Source organism: Clytia hemisphaerica, unplaced genomic scaffold, assembly GCF_902728285.1.
Source record: "Clytia hemisphaerica strain Z4C2 unplaced genomic scaffold, Clytia hemisphaerica genome assembly, whole genome shotgun sequence".
Taxonomy (NCBI): Eukaryota; Metazoa; Cnidaria; class Hydrozoa; order Leptothecata; family Clytiidae; genus Clytia; species Clytia hemisphaerica.
Window position 1 is genome coordinate 1,350,513 of NW_027104175.1, and position 16,450 is coordinate 1,366,962.

The window sequence follows — 16,450 nt, forward strand, 5'->3', positions numbered from 1 at the left end:
TAGGTCCGTGTTTTTAAAACAAAAATTTAGTACTTTTTGTTTTGTTAACATTTGAGAACCATACCTTAATTTGTTGAATAAAGATATTCAATTTTATAAAGTTTCAATCAAATTTTCGAGTATACAGGAAAGAAAAGTTTTTCTGAAAAGTGATGCTAAACTAAAAACCCAGGGGTGGGGCTTAGGTACTTAGACAAAAACGGTTGCTGGGTATGTGGGTATGTGCGGATGGTGGTAAAGGTCGGTTTTTTTACCCTCGAAAGTCCCTCTAAGGGTCGGAAAGGATTTAAACTAGTTTCTATAAGGGTGGGAAATTCACGATTTTTAGAAAAAAAATTCTATTTCGAGAGAAAAAATGGTAAAAAATTATCTTTAAAGGTCGGTTTTCGGAGATCCCGTCCGCACATACTCCTCATCTGGGACTAAAAGTTGGGAAAGTTGTGAAATTTCAAGGATCTATCCTAAGACCATGAACTTCCAGGAGACTAAGTTGGACGGAGGTGTGCCCCCCCCCTTATATAAAGATAACAACAGTAAACATAATCCAAGAGTACACATCAAATCGTCATAGTATATAAACCAGGTAGCAATTCAGAAACGGATTAGCCATTTACTTCATTTTCTGAAAGAATAACCATCAAACTTTGCGATTGGAAAATCTTGGACTTCAAAGAAAAAAGCGATAAAATCATGACTGATTGCAGCTGATTGCTGCACAAATAGTATTAAACTAACTGCAAGCTGTACTTTAAAGGAGTCTGTTAAATTGCACGCCTTTGCGCGTCTTCTAATTTTTAGTGCACCCTAATTTTTGGTGCACCCTAATTTTTGCACGCCTTATAATTTTTTACGCGTTTCTGATTTAACAAGTGTCTTGAAAAGTTTTTAAATGCCTGTATAATTTGTTGCAGACCCGTTGCAAATGCAAAGAACCAGACACAATGTTTTTTCTTGGTTATTTGATGTGCTAAATTTTCATTACAAAAATTCAAACGAAATTACAATAATGGCTGGGTAGGCAGAAACAGCAGCCCCATTTTCGACTCTTACTACAGTACAATTTGAGAAGCTTGGAAGAATGACCCTTAAGAGCGGCACGTACAGTAGTTCGTTTACCTTGAGTGCCCCCTGGGGTCAGATAGCATATTGTCGACCTTAATTAGATTGAAATAAGAAATCTGTAGACCAGAAAGAGATACACTTTCCATAACTACAAAGACGCTGCTGACATAAATCCATCTAATTGGCTAAACTCGTCGTTTAAGAACCATTATGAAAGAACTAAACATTGGGAGAGACACGTTTCGATCCATAGTCCACACCGACTGACAATCTAAACATGCCACATTAGTGAAGACCAGTACAAATCCATTACTAACATACCAGACGATTTGTTGTGAAACCATTCGTTACTAATAAAGTTAACTACCTGTCGTACCTGACATCAAGAGCTATACACTTGAGAATTGAAACCTTCAGAACTCTTGCTAGAAGAATCCACTGCAAGGCGTAAAAATTCAGACAAAATAATCAGTGACTACAGTATACTAAAACTTTCCAGAACACTGAAAATGGCTCAAGAAGATCTGAAAAGTCATCTTGGGTACAAAGTCTGCGCCCTCAATAATCCACCCATTTTTGTTTACCGTGTTTTTTATTGAAAGTGACCACCCACTGCTGTGTATTTTATCCAATACGGGGTATTTTTTCGATTGTTAAGAAATTTTATTTCATTGATCAAATTTATATACAAAACTTTATCTACAATGTGTCCTTAGTAAAGTTATCATTATTTATAAAATGGAAAAATCTTTGTTATCCCTGTAACGTACTCTTGTCTCCCAAATAGACGCCCCCCGCTAATTGTTAAGAGAAGAAAATCCATTCCCCCTCTTTATTAACCCTATTCATACTAGGCTTTTAGGGGCGGTTCAGAACTAGGGGGGGGCTTTTCCTGTACCACCCCTTAACTTTTGATCTAGTGGGTCTTTTTGGATGAAACTTGGCACACAAGATCCTTGTCACGTAAGGTAACTTTTGACAAAAAAATTTTTTGATGACGTCACTCATCATGCCCAAAGTGAGCAAAAACCGAAATTTTCCATTGTTCTTATAAATAGCTATTGTATTCTAACAAAGGCTTTAGAAAAAAGTTGCCTGAGTTTAAAATGCTTATTTTATCCTAAATATTCAATAAATTACGGTTTAAACGATATATTTGACATTAAAAATAAATTTGTATTGGAAAAGTGTCAATTTTTGTGACACCTTACTGTCAGAAATGTCATCATGCTCAAGGTGTGAAAATATTTAGGTGTCAAATTTTATTTTATTTTGAAGCAAAATAAAAGTTAGGAATTTACAGAAAATTTCACGGCAAAAGCTCTATTATTTCAGGAGCTATTACCAATAGTTTGACTTCCGAACAGAAAGAGCCCCCCCCCCTAGTACAAATAGGGTTAAGACCCCCGCAAATTAAATTCGAATAATTCAATATTTTATTACAGTGTAGATAGACCTTAAACTTGTTAAAAATTCTGTCTTCAAATTAGCCCCCCCTCTTATTCCACCGGAGGGGGGGGCGGCTTACTAGAATTTAGAAAATTTTCCTACGCCCCTGCTTATTTGGACCCCCCGTCTATTCGGGAGACAAGAGTAGGATACCCATATCCATGCCATAGAGAGTGGATTTTAACTCCTATTTGACCTTTAGATCACTTTCGCCGTTCTTCTATGCATGATATTCGGTTTTTTACGGAAAGACCCCAGTTTTTGCCATTAGTGGCAAATTTTATGCAACTTTTGTCTACTGTAAATTTGCCACCACTGGCTAAAACCGGGGTATTTCCGTAGAAAATATTACGTCATGAATATCATGAATTTATAAGAGTGCTAGATATTTTTAAATGAAACACGTGTATGTAATCAGAAAATCTATTGGTTGACAGTCTCCTCAGACCTCTGGTACTTCAGAAATGACATTATTATTTTTTCGTACAGGCTCCATATTCATTCCCTTACTTCCATTAGAACTGCTAAATTTTCTGCTGACAACACTCAATTTCTTTTCAACATATCTACCCAGAGTATGTTTTCGTTTACGTTCAGTGGGTGGTAATGCGTCTTTGATGTTATGATCGACTTCGTCTGATCCTTTTATCTCGTGATCCAATGACATACGGATTCCGATTGTGTATTTCAATATCAAGAACTGAAATGAAAGAAGAAATATAGCTAAAATTATTGTTTGCCACCATGTCTCTTTGATTTTTCTTATATGACTTCCTAGTCTATGCTATAGTCTACGACGAGTTTCATCTAAGAGGAACAAACGTGAAGACGAGAGTTTTTTGGGGGTAGCTGTTTCAAAACAGACTATATCCGCCGCGCAACATATTACGTTTTATAATATACAAAATATGTTATATCATAATAATATATTATACGGACGATAGCATTGCCTATTGATTTTCCAATATTTGGAATACGAGCAAAAAAAAAAAATTGCGATGGACTGTTTCTAACCATAAACATGTACACTCAATACACCCTCATTCGAACCTCTATAATTCGAACTAGAAAATAAGCCAATAAGCCCTGATCTAGAAACTAGTGTAAAATGTTCTCTATAATTGGAATATTCCTCTAATTTGAAGAATAAATATTCTCCCATTAAATTCGAATTAGGGAGAGAGGACTACACTGCAAATGACATGGTCAAAATATGTGTTGGAAAGTTACAGTCGTATTCGTTCCTTATATATAGCATATAATAAATCAAGACTATACATACCACGACTGCAGCTAAACCACCACTCCAACAAGTAATTGCTAATGCTCCGGCAAGATTCCACGCCAATAAGTTACCATTGCCACCCTTGAACGCCCCATCTTCTGGAGCCAAACCAATTCCAGGGATTTTCTCGGCAAAGAGACCAGTAGCGATCATCGACCATAACCCAGCAGCATAATGAACTCCAAATGCACCAACTGGATCGTCAATCTTCAATTTGAGAACAAGTTCGTTGGCTAAAACAGAATGTTTTTCATATAGTTAAACCAGGAAAGAATAGTTATTGTCTTAGAGAATTGAAATCTTTTTTGAAACTATCCGGGAACTCGATATGTCTGAATAAAAGCATAAGTTAAGCTTCTTACCTCCATTAGCAATCAATCCCCCGATAAATCCAAGAAGAAGACCTTCCCAGGGTCGAATAATAGGGGCGCATGCAGTCACGCCAACCAATCCGCCCAAAATACCAGATGCTAAATAAGCAATATCAAGGATGTATCTTCGTCTTCGTGTTAAGTAAAGAACACCTGACAAAAGCACAGCTGATAATCCTCCAGCCATAGCTCCATTCATCGTAACAACTGCTGTTTTACTGGCAATTTTCCAACCACCTCCAGTGACAGCGAAGGTGGAGCCACAGTTGAATCCAATCCATCCCCACCACAAAAAGAATGTTCCAAGGATGATATTTGTTGGACTTGACATATCGTACAGATCTTCCTCCCCTTCCTTTGGAGTGAAGCGGTTGTGGCGTGGACCCATAATAATGGCGGCAACAAGGGCGGCGATACCCCCCGCCATATGAACCACTGATGAGCCAGCAAAATCAAAGAAAGCTTCTTGACTCAACCAACCACCACCCCACGCCCAATGCGCAGGAAAAACATAGATAAGCCCTGTGTTGATGGCGGCGAAAATCATATATGCAGGTAAATGGACCCGTTCTGCTACAGCACCTGAGACAAAAAAGCAAGGATTTACAAATTGTGCGTCGAAATTTCAATATTAAAAATCAATTAATATTACATTAACGGTAACTGAAACCTTTTCAAAATAATGTAATTCAGAACCAACCTGAGACGATAGTGGTAGCAGCCGTGGAGAACGACAGATGAAAAAACATTTGCGTATAAGTAGCTGCTTCATTTTCCACATCTACAGTAACTGCCCAATGTCCTGTTCCACTGAATTTATTCACATTGTCACTAGAATCAGGTCCGAAAATGAAACCGAAACCAAACAACCAGAAGGTCATTCCACCAAGACAGACATCGAGAACATTTTTCACCATCACATTCGACTCGCTCTTTCTTGAAACGATTCCTGGGAAAAGGAAAAAGAAATTAGTAAACAACCTGGATCATCAAAGCGTATGGGAGAGATAGAGGGATAGAGCCCCCCCCCCCAACGAACGGGACAGGCTCTATCCCGGACATTATCACAATCTTAGGAAAGGAAAATCTGCCAGTTTGTGCTTGCGACACACAGAGCTACTGGTGTATAGTAAATATACTCGAACGAATTGGAAGGACAGTGCAACCTCAAGTACAAGTTTTACTGAGCTAAGCGAAGATTATCATTGACATTCTTGCATCAGAGCATGGTATTTGTATATACCCCAGGCTAGACGGTAAATCTTTTGATATCTAGGGAAAGTAATTTAGTTACACCTTTAATTCTTTTACCTGATTCTAGTAAACCAAAACCTGACTGCATAGTGAAGATGATGAAAGTTGCCATCATTACCCATAATGCATCGACAGCCTCACTCCCAGGATCCCCTCCAAAAGGACTTTCAACAGTAACATTCGTCATGATTCTTTATGTGTTGATTATTTTTCTCTGATGTGAGATATTCAAAGAATAAGTATCTTATATCCCTCGTCGGTCAAAAATCTTCTACCACCGACTAACAAAAAAAATCACGATGAATTAGGCTTTTATACTAATGAGAAGCAGAAAGAAAGACACAATCAATTGCAGATTGGTATGTATTGTTTCGTTAATAACAAGCGAAATAGAAACGAAAGGGCGACTCTGAATGGTTTCAAAACAAGGTCTTTAATTGAATTTCTATTTACAGTAATTAACTCAAATGAGCAAGCTGATTGATTACCAGACCTCTTCAATTAACTGTTTAGTCGGAACAGAAAATTGCATAAACAGATAATTGTCATGAGAAAAATGTAATCAGAGGCTTTTTTAGGTTTTTTAGTATCTCACCGCCAGACGAAACTCAAATACTATATATGGAAGAATATTCTGTAGCATGTTAAAGAAGTCCAGTAAATTTCAAGTATTGAAAGGTTTGCTAACTGACTACGAAAATACCAGTGAGACTTAAACGGTAATCACTTTTTATATAAAGTTTTTACGTTTTTAAAAAACTACGTGTGTGATCAGGCTACAATTCAGAGGAATTTGAATCAAAACTCAGGCCACAGGACCCTCGCCTAAAGTTGAACTTTTATCGAAACTTCAAAACAAAGGGTTGATCGTTTAATTTCTGAAAAGGGGATCGCGGCAGTGAATGTAGACTAGCAAGCGTCTGTCTTTCCTCTTGGACACAGGAACGCAGGAATAGTGCTTATAATAAAGAGCTCTTGTAAAACATAGAAATTGCAGAGGGAGAGTGGATTGGAATTCAGTGAACATTATAGACATAGATCCCATTGCAAATTTAATCTGCAGCGAAAGACAACGACGTGGTTTACTAGTCTACAGTGAATGTAGCTATCAGTGGAAAAATTTGATTTACAGATTTCCCCATTTTTTCCAAAAAACTGACGTGAGAGATTTGTTAATTGTGGTTTATCGGCTAGTTTACTTAGGCGATTACTGATATTTAGAATTATAGGGTGCGTTTACACTGGAAGGTTTCCTTAATTAAATCCATCAAAAGTCAAACAAAGAGATTTATGATGGATGAATACACTGGTTTATTACCCTGTAGGTTCACGAGATCTATCATAACATGTCAATTGATTTTGCTTAAGGCTTCCCATTGGTTGTTTTTTATTGATATTTTCAAAGTTACCTGTGATTTGTTGATATTGACACTCAGCCCCACTGGAAAAATTGGCCAGAATATCGTCCCCATTTGAAAATCATTCTCCCATTTTTGTCCCCACTGAAAATAATCAAATAAACCAATCCTCACTGCAAAATATTATATATTAATACCTCCATCGAGTTTCAGACCGTTACTTTTACCCCCACTGGCTGATGAAATCCTACCGGGTCTGTGAGAAGGGGGTGTATATTGATATCCATATATCACTCGAAATCCGTAAAAACATATTTGTTGTAATGGTTATAACCAATAACTGCATTCGTCTCACTAAATAACAACACTGCTTGGCACTGTTTCGAGATTTTTTCTCCAGTCATCCGTATTTAAAACCACAAAACCTTTTGTTTATTGCATGCATCTTTTGTTTATGCTTCCTAAAATCTTTTGTTTTAAAGGTTCCTCCTACTCTCCTTTTAAAACAATAGAGCTTACGAGTATTAATAAAGGAAAATCGATAAGAACATGAAAATGCAATATAGCCCAACCAGAGTTGGACAAGGACAATAGAGCTTACGACTCTTGATTAAAAGGAAAATCGATAAGAACTGACAAGAACTGTTGTTCTACTCTCGTTCAAGTCTTTTGTCTTTATCATAACAAAGATAACAGAGGTAAAATCATCGTCAGCTTACTCTCGGGTACCTAATAGCCGGGGGGTTGGAATAAGCGGGGGGGTTGGAAAAAATTTCAAAACTTAATAAGCGGGGGGGTTGGAATAAAAATGTCCTGGTTGGAAAATTTTTGAAAAGGAGGCTAATACAGCTGAATTAGGACAAAAAAGGGAACTTTAAAAAATATTTTCCCAAAAATTAATAAGCGGGGGGGTTGGAATAAGAATGTCCTGGGTGGAAAATTTTCGAAGAATTAATTAGCGGGGGGGACGGCTATTAAGTACCCGAGAGTAGTCAAAACTCCGACTAATATTTCTAAATTATGACTCAAAAGTATGAAATAATATTTGAGAGTATGGGGTTCAAATTATAATATTCGTAACACACATGCTCTCAACTTTAGCAAACTATTTTTTTTTCTTCAAGTCATAAAAAACTAATTGGAGTGACAAAAGTGATTCAAAAGTATACACGCAATTGAAATTCTGAATTACAGCGTTATATATTGCAAACTGAGAATAATTCTTTTGTGAATTACGAGTAATGTTTTAATTACAAGCGGCAACAAAGCTTGCTTCAAAGACACAATAGAAGATAGACATTCAGTCGTTTATATGTTCATGTTAGAACCATATACGGGTCTTACTTAACCTTTTGAAGATGGAAACCAAGTTTTGATAGGAGGTGTATATAAGCTTAGCATTATAGCTTGTACCAAAATCATGATGAGATTCGGTCAAGAAAATCCTCTTATCTTTTTACTATATCACTCATTTACAACGATTTTTTTTCTAAAGATCTGTTTTCCATATTCAGTTCTTAGCCTTTAAGAAATCTCCCTCTAATATATTGAATTTGGATACCAAAGCTCCAGTTTATAACAGAACTCACCAATCAGGCGATATTGGTGATATTGAAAAATTTATGAGCAAAATATTTGGTAATTTAAAACGACAATTGATTCGTTGATTGATTGAGTTGTTGGTATGATTCGATATGCTTATAAAACAATTACACCATAATGGAATCATACTCTGTTTTAACGAGGAAGGTGTAATTAGTGAAGGTATTGTTTCTTTGATTGGATTGATCGATGAATTAAAACGGCAGTCCCTGTAGTCCCATACAAAAAGCTCAATTTAAACGTCATCTCTGATTTCAAACTGGTAGGTATTAAAAGGGGGATGGTCATACGGGATTATCCTATTTTAGAAAATTGGAAATGGGTTTTGCATTTGTATGTAATTATAACATTCTCTCTCTATTTTCCTGTTGCATATGGTCCACCATAAAGCCTCATTCTGAATATCACATTAAGATAACAAAAGCATAAACTAATCAATTGGACGATGAAAATCTTAAGTTACGTTGACAATATCAATTAGGATTTTCAAAATACCTTTTGATAATTCATGTCTCAACCTAGGACAAAATCGTCACGAAAAGAGGAAAATCGGTCCAATTTAGCCTTTGGTAGATAAAACCGAGGAATTTTCGACTGCAGGAAGGAAAGTTACTAGCTAACGTCATTCCAAAAGAATGCTTCTAAAAGAAATACACGTCATGTTGTACATGGTGTTAACGACCACCTCATCCCGTTAATTACATAGGAAAAACGCGGGTGACGTCTAGTATAGGTTATACATGGTGCATACAATGTAAATTTCAAAAATCTATTGGTAGCATTTAAGAAAAAAGACACGTCAACTCGACCTCTATCCGAGGAGAAGTGCATCGGTCCTGTTTCTTTCTTTTTTGCTAGCAAGCTTACCTTAATGTAGTGAATATATACATTTAAAAACCTTTTTAAAAATAGACCTTATCGGAGTTTTTGATTTTTCTAAAAAAGCGATGCATTGTGGGATTGTTTCGAGTGTATTACAATAGAAATCTCTTAGGAATTCCTCGAGGGAATTCTATTGTAATACACTCGAAACAATCCCACGATGCATCGCTTTTTTAGAAAAATCTAAAACTCCGATAAGGTCTTTTAACTTAAATTTAGATATCTTCAGTCCATCCAAATACAATAACTTTTTTCTTTACCTAACCATGAAGGGTTATGTCAACTTTCTCCAGTGAAGTACTTGGTCCTCTCACTTCGGACCCTGGGGAAGACGCTTCTAATTTTGTTCTAGCATATTTGACTCATCAAGTCAAATTAACATTTTAAGTGATTTATGTGGCTCCGTAATAGAAGCTGGGTCTAATTGTCCGTGTATAATACTTGCGTGTGATCAATTTAGAAAAAAAATTAAAAGCGATAATCGGTGCTATTGTTAATAGATGTCAGATTTTAGTAAAATTATAGTACAATTAGAGAGGCATTATACTGAAGATTTGAGGTAATTCTCATTTTGGTTTTTGTTAATGATGCGGTGAAGAATTTGGCCTTGGTGATTATCATTCTTAGCGATTTTCTTTACGCACTTTTCTTTTATAAGAATACACTTTATAAGAATGTCCATGATGAAAATGATCAATAAATCAGAGTTTTTAATTTTTCTAAAAAATCAATGCATTGTGGGATTGTTTCGAGTGTATTACAATAGAAATCTCTCAGGAATTCCTCGAGGGAATTCTATTGTAATACACTCGAATCCCACAATGCATCGCTTTTTTAGAAAAATTAAAAACTCCGATAAGGTCTATTAAGAATAATGCTAAGAATATCACCCACATGGAATTTTGCTACTCAAGCTAAGAATGTCACTTTTAGATCATTTTCGATTATAAATTGTTAATTACCCTCAAGTAAGGCTCAGTTCTTTCACAAAAATGCCATTTTATGCTTGAGACGTATGTACTAAATGTTAAATCTAGTCTGAATTAGGATCCTAACCTACGAATGCTGTAAGAATGTTTTAAGGTGATCTTCCCAAAAAAGTTAAGAATATCCATGATGAAATGGATTTACACCATTCTTATAAAAAATAGCGTGTATGGGACTTTAATTGCAATAATCATCATAACAACAACCTTAGAGAAAATGAATTTCGAAAATGTTGTCCATTTGTTGATGTTTTTGCCACCCTTTAGAGGGACTTTTTCCCAAATTTTCAAAATTGAGTCCAAATTTCAAGAATACAATTTGAGAGAGTCGATTTTTGATTTTGGTAATCATGGAACCCTTACAGAGACTCAATTAACTTTTAGTGGCTTTTGTACCACTTTCAAGAGGTGTGAAAAAGAGGCCCTTATTACTCACACATACCCGGCACCCATTTTGCCAACTTAACCCCCCCCCCCCCCGGGGTTGTGAAACACATAAAGATAAGATAATAGCATTTTGATTCAATAGGTACTAAAACCCTCTTGGACCCATGAGGAAGCTATGTTCCAAATTTCAGGCCATGGTTTCCTTTGGTCTGGCTGATTTAACGGCGTTAAAAATAATTCAGATTTCTGTCATCCTCGCACTGGTAGAATTTAGGCCTGTCAGTTAGTGGAAGTACTTCGATTTGTTAAGCGTCTTTATGTCACTTTAGAACAAAAGAAAATAGCAAAAGAACAAAGGAATCACCCATAAGGGCTGCACGTAAGGTAGGTCGTTTACCTTGAGTCCCCCTCATCCCAGGGGTTGCTAAGCAGGAGGAAGTATTTTTATAGGCCCATGAATGTATTGTGATTGTGACAAATAAAATCACCCATAATGGCAAAAATTTACCTATTTAAACCCCTTAAAGGGTTTGTAACTTATTACCTAAGGAGTATGTTAGAATTCTTAATTACAGTTTTGGAATTATCTCTAAAACATTCTAAACAGTGCATAGTTACAACTGGCAATAATATTTTGAATAAAAAGGGAATCCCTTAAAACTGCCTAATGCCTTAAAATAACTGGCTTAAATTATATCCAAAACAGATAACTTTTTATTTGTATTATTTCTCCTTGGAGTATGAATAAAATATACAAACTGCTAAAGTTTTAGGAACAGACTTTAGTTTAGACCAAGAAAGTAAACCAGACACATTATAAAAACTCACAAAAAACACTGCAAGATGAACCGCACCGTTTCGATTGAACAGCATATAACATCTTTGTTACACATCACATAACATTTGTACGCTACACAGTGATCGAATAATTTAGAAACTTTTCCCTAGAGACATTGAATAGAACTGAAAAGAGAATACAAATTCACATATCATGGGACGAGATGGAGTTTTTACAAGCTCTTATTTGATTTGGTTGGTCGTTAACCAGTAATTTTGTTACTTTTTCTAAAGAACGCGTCATTTTTATTACTTCAAATGACCAATTATTATAAAAGTATCTTATGAAAACTCCGTCTCGTCCTCGCATCTGCATATCATATGACATAAAATTGACAAGAACTCAATTGACAAACTACAGAAACAATGAAACCATTCATAAAAATTTGTCAATTGTTACACTACAAATTATAATGAAACATAAATAAAGCGATCGAACAAAAGGAATTACATTAGTAATTGTCATCGCAGCACTCAGGTGAGCGACCTACCGTACGTGCAGCCAATGAAATGGAATCTCCAAGTCAAAAAATATACCACTCTAAAACAAAAAAACCACTAAATTCAATCCGTTAGGGACCTTTAGTATCTAGGACGGCGACGAAAATTACGGCAAGATTGAACAAAAAAAAGCCCTTAGGGGATTGATATAAGGATAGCAGCTAGGTTCTATTCTTTTCATATCAATTTCCTCATGAGAATAGGGAATTTTAATAGGGTATACCGGTTCATTTTTCTGGCAAAATATTCGAAATCGGGCTCCATTATATTTTGGGAATTACTACAGGGTGTCCGGAAAAAATCAAATCAAAGTTTCTCTCAGTGTCATATTAGGGACCTTTACCATCTAGGACGGCGACTTGAATGAGGACGTGAAGTAAATCTTAAAATCAAATGGCAAATTTTATACCATTTTATCTAGATTTAATATGACATGGACAAATTTGAAATGCAGTCAAGTTTTTTTGTAAAAAATGACGTTATAATTCTCGAGGGATTAATATCATTTAAAACTATTGTACTCTTTCTTTACCGTCTTTGTTCTAAAAACGACGTCAAAAAAGAATTTTGAAGTCATCTTGAGATTTGAAAACATCTATTTATTATCCTATTAAAACTCACTATCTCATGAGAAAATTTATATGAAAAGAATAGAATCTAGCTGTGATCCAGATATCAATCCCTATGGGCTTTCTTTTTGTTCAATCCTGCCGTACTTTTTCAAATCTGCCGTCCTAGATGCTAAAGGTCCCTATTAATTGTCATGAGACATCTTTTATGAACAACTTTTGCAAAAAACAATTCTCAATAACTTTAACGTCATGAAAATTATAAAAATTTTGTAAAAGCTTTTCATAAAAGATGTCTCCTGACAATTAATATGAAAGTCTCCTTAGGAAACTGTTTTCGACACATTCATGGTAGTATTAATACGCATCGATACACATAAGATCAGGAAAAGGTTTATCGGTAAAATCTCGAGAAAATCCGGAAAAACCACTTTTTGCTGGCATATATTTCCGGATCTGGTAATCAGAAAACCGTACTTCAAATTTTGGGTATTAACTTTTTGTATCTTTGTGCATAAAAATTTAAAATTCTATGAGCCAATCCCGAAAAAAACTGGTAACGAACGAACGGACGGACAAACGAACACAGGTTGATTCATAGGACCTCCAGGTAGATCCTAAGATAAAAAATCAGGTTTGGAAACTTAATTATCTATCCGCAGGCACGTGTTTCATCCTAGTCAGGACTCATCAGTGCGGCTCAGGTTGCTGTTGTCACCAGAGTGCTCAAAATACTTCGAAAACGTATTATCTATTCGGCTGTTAAATTCAATTTTCCTGTCAATAAGAAAACGAAAGTTCATAAATGGTGCAGCTTTAGACAAACAGAAATAAGCACACTTCCAGTATATACCAGAAAAGCAAATCGAACATAAGGGTGTTGTGATGTTGAAGACAATAGAATGAGACCGGAAGTGTGAGTGCCTCTTTAACGTCCGAGATGGATTTGTTAAGGTGTGTGGGCGATTGCCCTACATAAGCTGATCCCAAAGGGGATTGAGAATCTTACGCCGTATAATGTTTTGGTGTTGTTTTCATTTATTTCTATTCAAAAAGTTGCTTATATGATGTTGTTTACTTGTGTGTTCTTATAAGAAAGCTAGAAAAGTATATGTAGTATACCCCCCCTATGGGGGGGTACTTAGGCAAATGGAGGGTACGATATGTGCCGCCCTTAAGAGTGCCTTTTTTGGACTCCCAAAGTCCCGCTAAGGGTCGTAAAATTCCCAAAATGTTCCTTTGTTTTCTCCTTTTTAGTCCCGGTAAGGGTCCAAAGTTCGAAAGCCGTGCGGCACCCCCCCCCCTCGTCAGCTCGCAACCCTAGTACACCCGGGTATATAATGGCCTTTCGTCAACGAGAATCGGAAGAATGGTAAAAAAGCCATGTCTTGCAACGGAAATCTACTACTATTCATCACCGACTTCCTGACATATAAATACCTGATAATGTAATGACCTCGAAGATAGATCAACGAGATGTCTGTCCATTTTGTCTGAACATTTTAATCAAATGACGTCCGTCGAACTATTATAAAATCATGACAAAGAAATAAATGGATACACCTTTTCGACCGTAGTCGCGCGGATATTTTTTTGTCCGCTTTATCCCACTAAAACCGTCCCAATCCTTTTTTGACGTATATTGCTATTGTCTATAGGTGCGAAAAAAGGACTGGCGCAGCTTTAGTGGGATAAAGCGGACAGAAAATGCCGGCGCGACTACTCTCGAAAAGGTGTCTACTGAAAGAACATTTTCTTTAAAAAGCTTAAAACAATCCTGAAGAGGTCCCGATGAAACCAACTAACAAATAGAAAATAGCCTAACAACACCCTTGGTAAGAAAAAAACAACCAACTTTCATATAAAATGGGAGAGACGGACCACATATCCTCCATCCCATCACTATTTCGTTCCAGCTGGAGCGTTAGAAATTACCAACCTGTCACTAAGACCAAAGACCTTTTTTGCCCCCGCAACCTGAATCTTTGAAAAAAATAGCTCAAATTTTCAACTTTGGACCCTTACCGGGACTAAAAAAGAGAAAAAAAAAGGAAAATCTTGGGAATTTTATTTACGACCCTTAGCGCGGGACAAATTTGACCAAATTTTGATCTTTCAGGGGATAAAAAGTTTAAATTTTTTCCTATTTTTCCGACCCTTAGTGGGACTGGAATTTGATTTTATGATTTTCCGACCCTTAGCGGGACTTTGGAAGTCCAAAAAAAGGAACCCTTAAGGGCGGCACATACCTTACCCTCCATTTGCCTAAGTAACCCCCCCCCCCCCGGGCCGACAATGTACAAAAAGGTTGAACGTACGCATCTGTAAAGTTTAATCCAAAATTGAATGTCAATCAATGTAAACAAACTTTTTTTTTTAATTTACTTTCTTCATAAATGAGATTTACCTCACTTGTGCTTCACTGTTTGTTCATTAATATGACGTGCCGTTTGTTTCAAAATACTTTTGGTTTTTTTTTGCCTGGCCATGAAGCCCAATCCGATTCCTACGAGTTAGACCAAAAATGACGATTTCTAACTCAAACTGGGCATTACAGGAAGGCTTCGCCCTCCTCCTACTAGCCCATGTCTGATATATACGACATTGGCACTTAAAGGGTTAAAAATCATCTTTTTCGGTTGTTAAATCAAGGACACTTGTATAGCTATACAGGTGTCCTTGGTAAGGGCTCTGACCATAGTGAATTTTTAATATTTGCCACGTACAAAATATAATTTTTTACTTGATGTAGTTCACAAAACTGACATATTATACATTTTCTGTTAGTCTAATAAAATTTAAGAATCGCAATGAAAAAATTTGATGAAGAAGAAAATGGCAAAATCCTTTAGACGGCCATGTACTTGACAATATGTCGGATTTCGTTGAGTGCAGGTTGGCCATTAAAGCTGCCAAGGACAACTTTTTTTCTCGTCTTGGCATTTTTTTAAATGATCCAAACATCGGGAGTAAGAAATACTGGTCTACCCTTAAGCAGTTCCCAAACATACGAAAAAACCCTAAAATTCCACCCATTCGCGATGAAAGAAACGTCCTTGCGAGCGATGTTTCTGAGAAGGCCGATACTTTTAACTGTTTTTTTTGCAAACCAATGTTATTTGATCGAAACTGAACAATTTCTCACTAACTCCAGGCTAAATATCAAACTTTCTTTTGATCACCATCTCTTAATTTACGAACTGAGCGTTTTTTCCTCACTGCATAGCCCAGTGGAATGTCCTGAACGGTAATATAAGAAATCTACCTTCTGTTAAGACCTTTAAGATTGTAATTTTTAAATTTTCGAGACCCAAACAATCTCGTGTTTTTTATGTTTCTGACAATCAAGATTTAGTCTTTCTGAATCGACATCGGGTAGGGTTTAGTCATTTCAAGGAGCACAAATTTTGGTATGGTTTTCGTGATACTTTAGACCCTTTTTGTGGTTGTCGAGCTAGACTCAGTTGAAAATATTCAGCACTTTTTTCTGCACTGCTCTATATAGTTATATATTCCCATGCGAGACAATCTCTGTTCAGGTATTATTTTCCTCCCACTAAACCCTTCTTATTTTTGTCGGCTTTTATTATACTGTGATGAAAGCTTGTTCAAATTCAAATCAAACTATAATCCTTTCTGTCGTTGAATATATCCATGAATCTGGAAGGTTCGGTGGTGTGCTATTTTAGTCTACTACATTCATAGCTCTCTCCACATCACATCTCGTTTTACTTTTTCCTTTCTTCATAGTCTCTATTACTTCTGGCGATATAACCTCTAGCGGAGGGAGGGACTATATTAATGTTTAGTAGCATTTTGTAGTACATGTTCGTAGTGTACCCTGCGTTTATATTTCAATAAAGAAAAAAAAAACATTAGTTAAAAAAACAGTTACTCAAGGCTTGGG

The 16,450-nt window shown here is 36.2% G+C and overlaps 2 protein-coding genes across 2 annotated transcripts in view; both read right to left on the reverse strand.

Annotated features, from left to right (window-relative positions):
- The window catches only part of LOC136814452 (uncharacterized), a 792,139-nt gene that overhangs the window by 230,039 nt on the left and 545,650 nt on the right, over window positions 1–16,450 (reverse strand). The window lies entirely within an intron of this gene.
- On the reverse strand, window positions 1,683–5,120 carry LOC136814400 (putative ammonium transporter 3). Its single transcript, XM_067070940.1, has 5 exons — window positions 4,868–5,120; window positions 4,159–4,749; window positions 3,794–4,029; window positions 2,467–3,211; window positions 1,683–1,903 (listed from the first exon to the last, which is right to left on the reverse strand). The coding sequence occupies exons 1-4, from the start codon at window positions 5,082–5,084 to the stop codon at window positions 2,954–2,956; spliced, it is 1,302 nt and encodes a 433-aa protein (XP_066927041.1). The 5' UTR covers window positions 5,085–5,120; the 3' UTR covers window positions 1,683–1,903; window positions 2,467–2,953.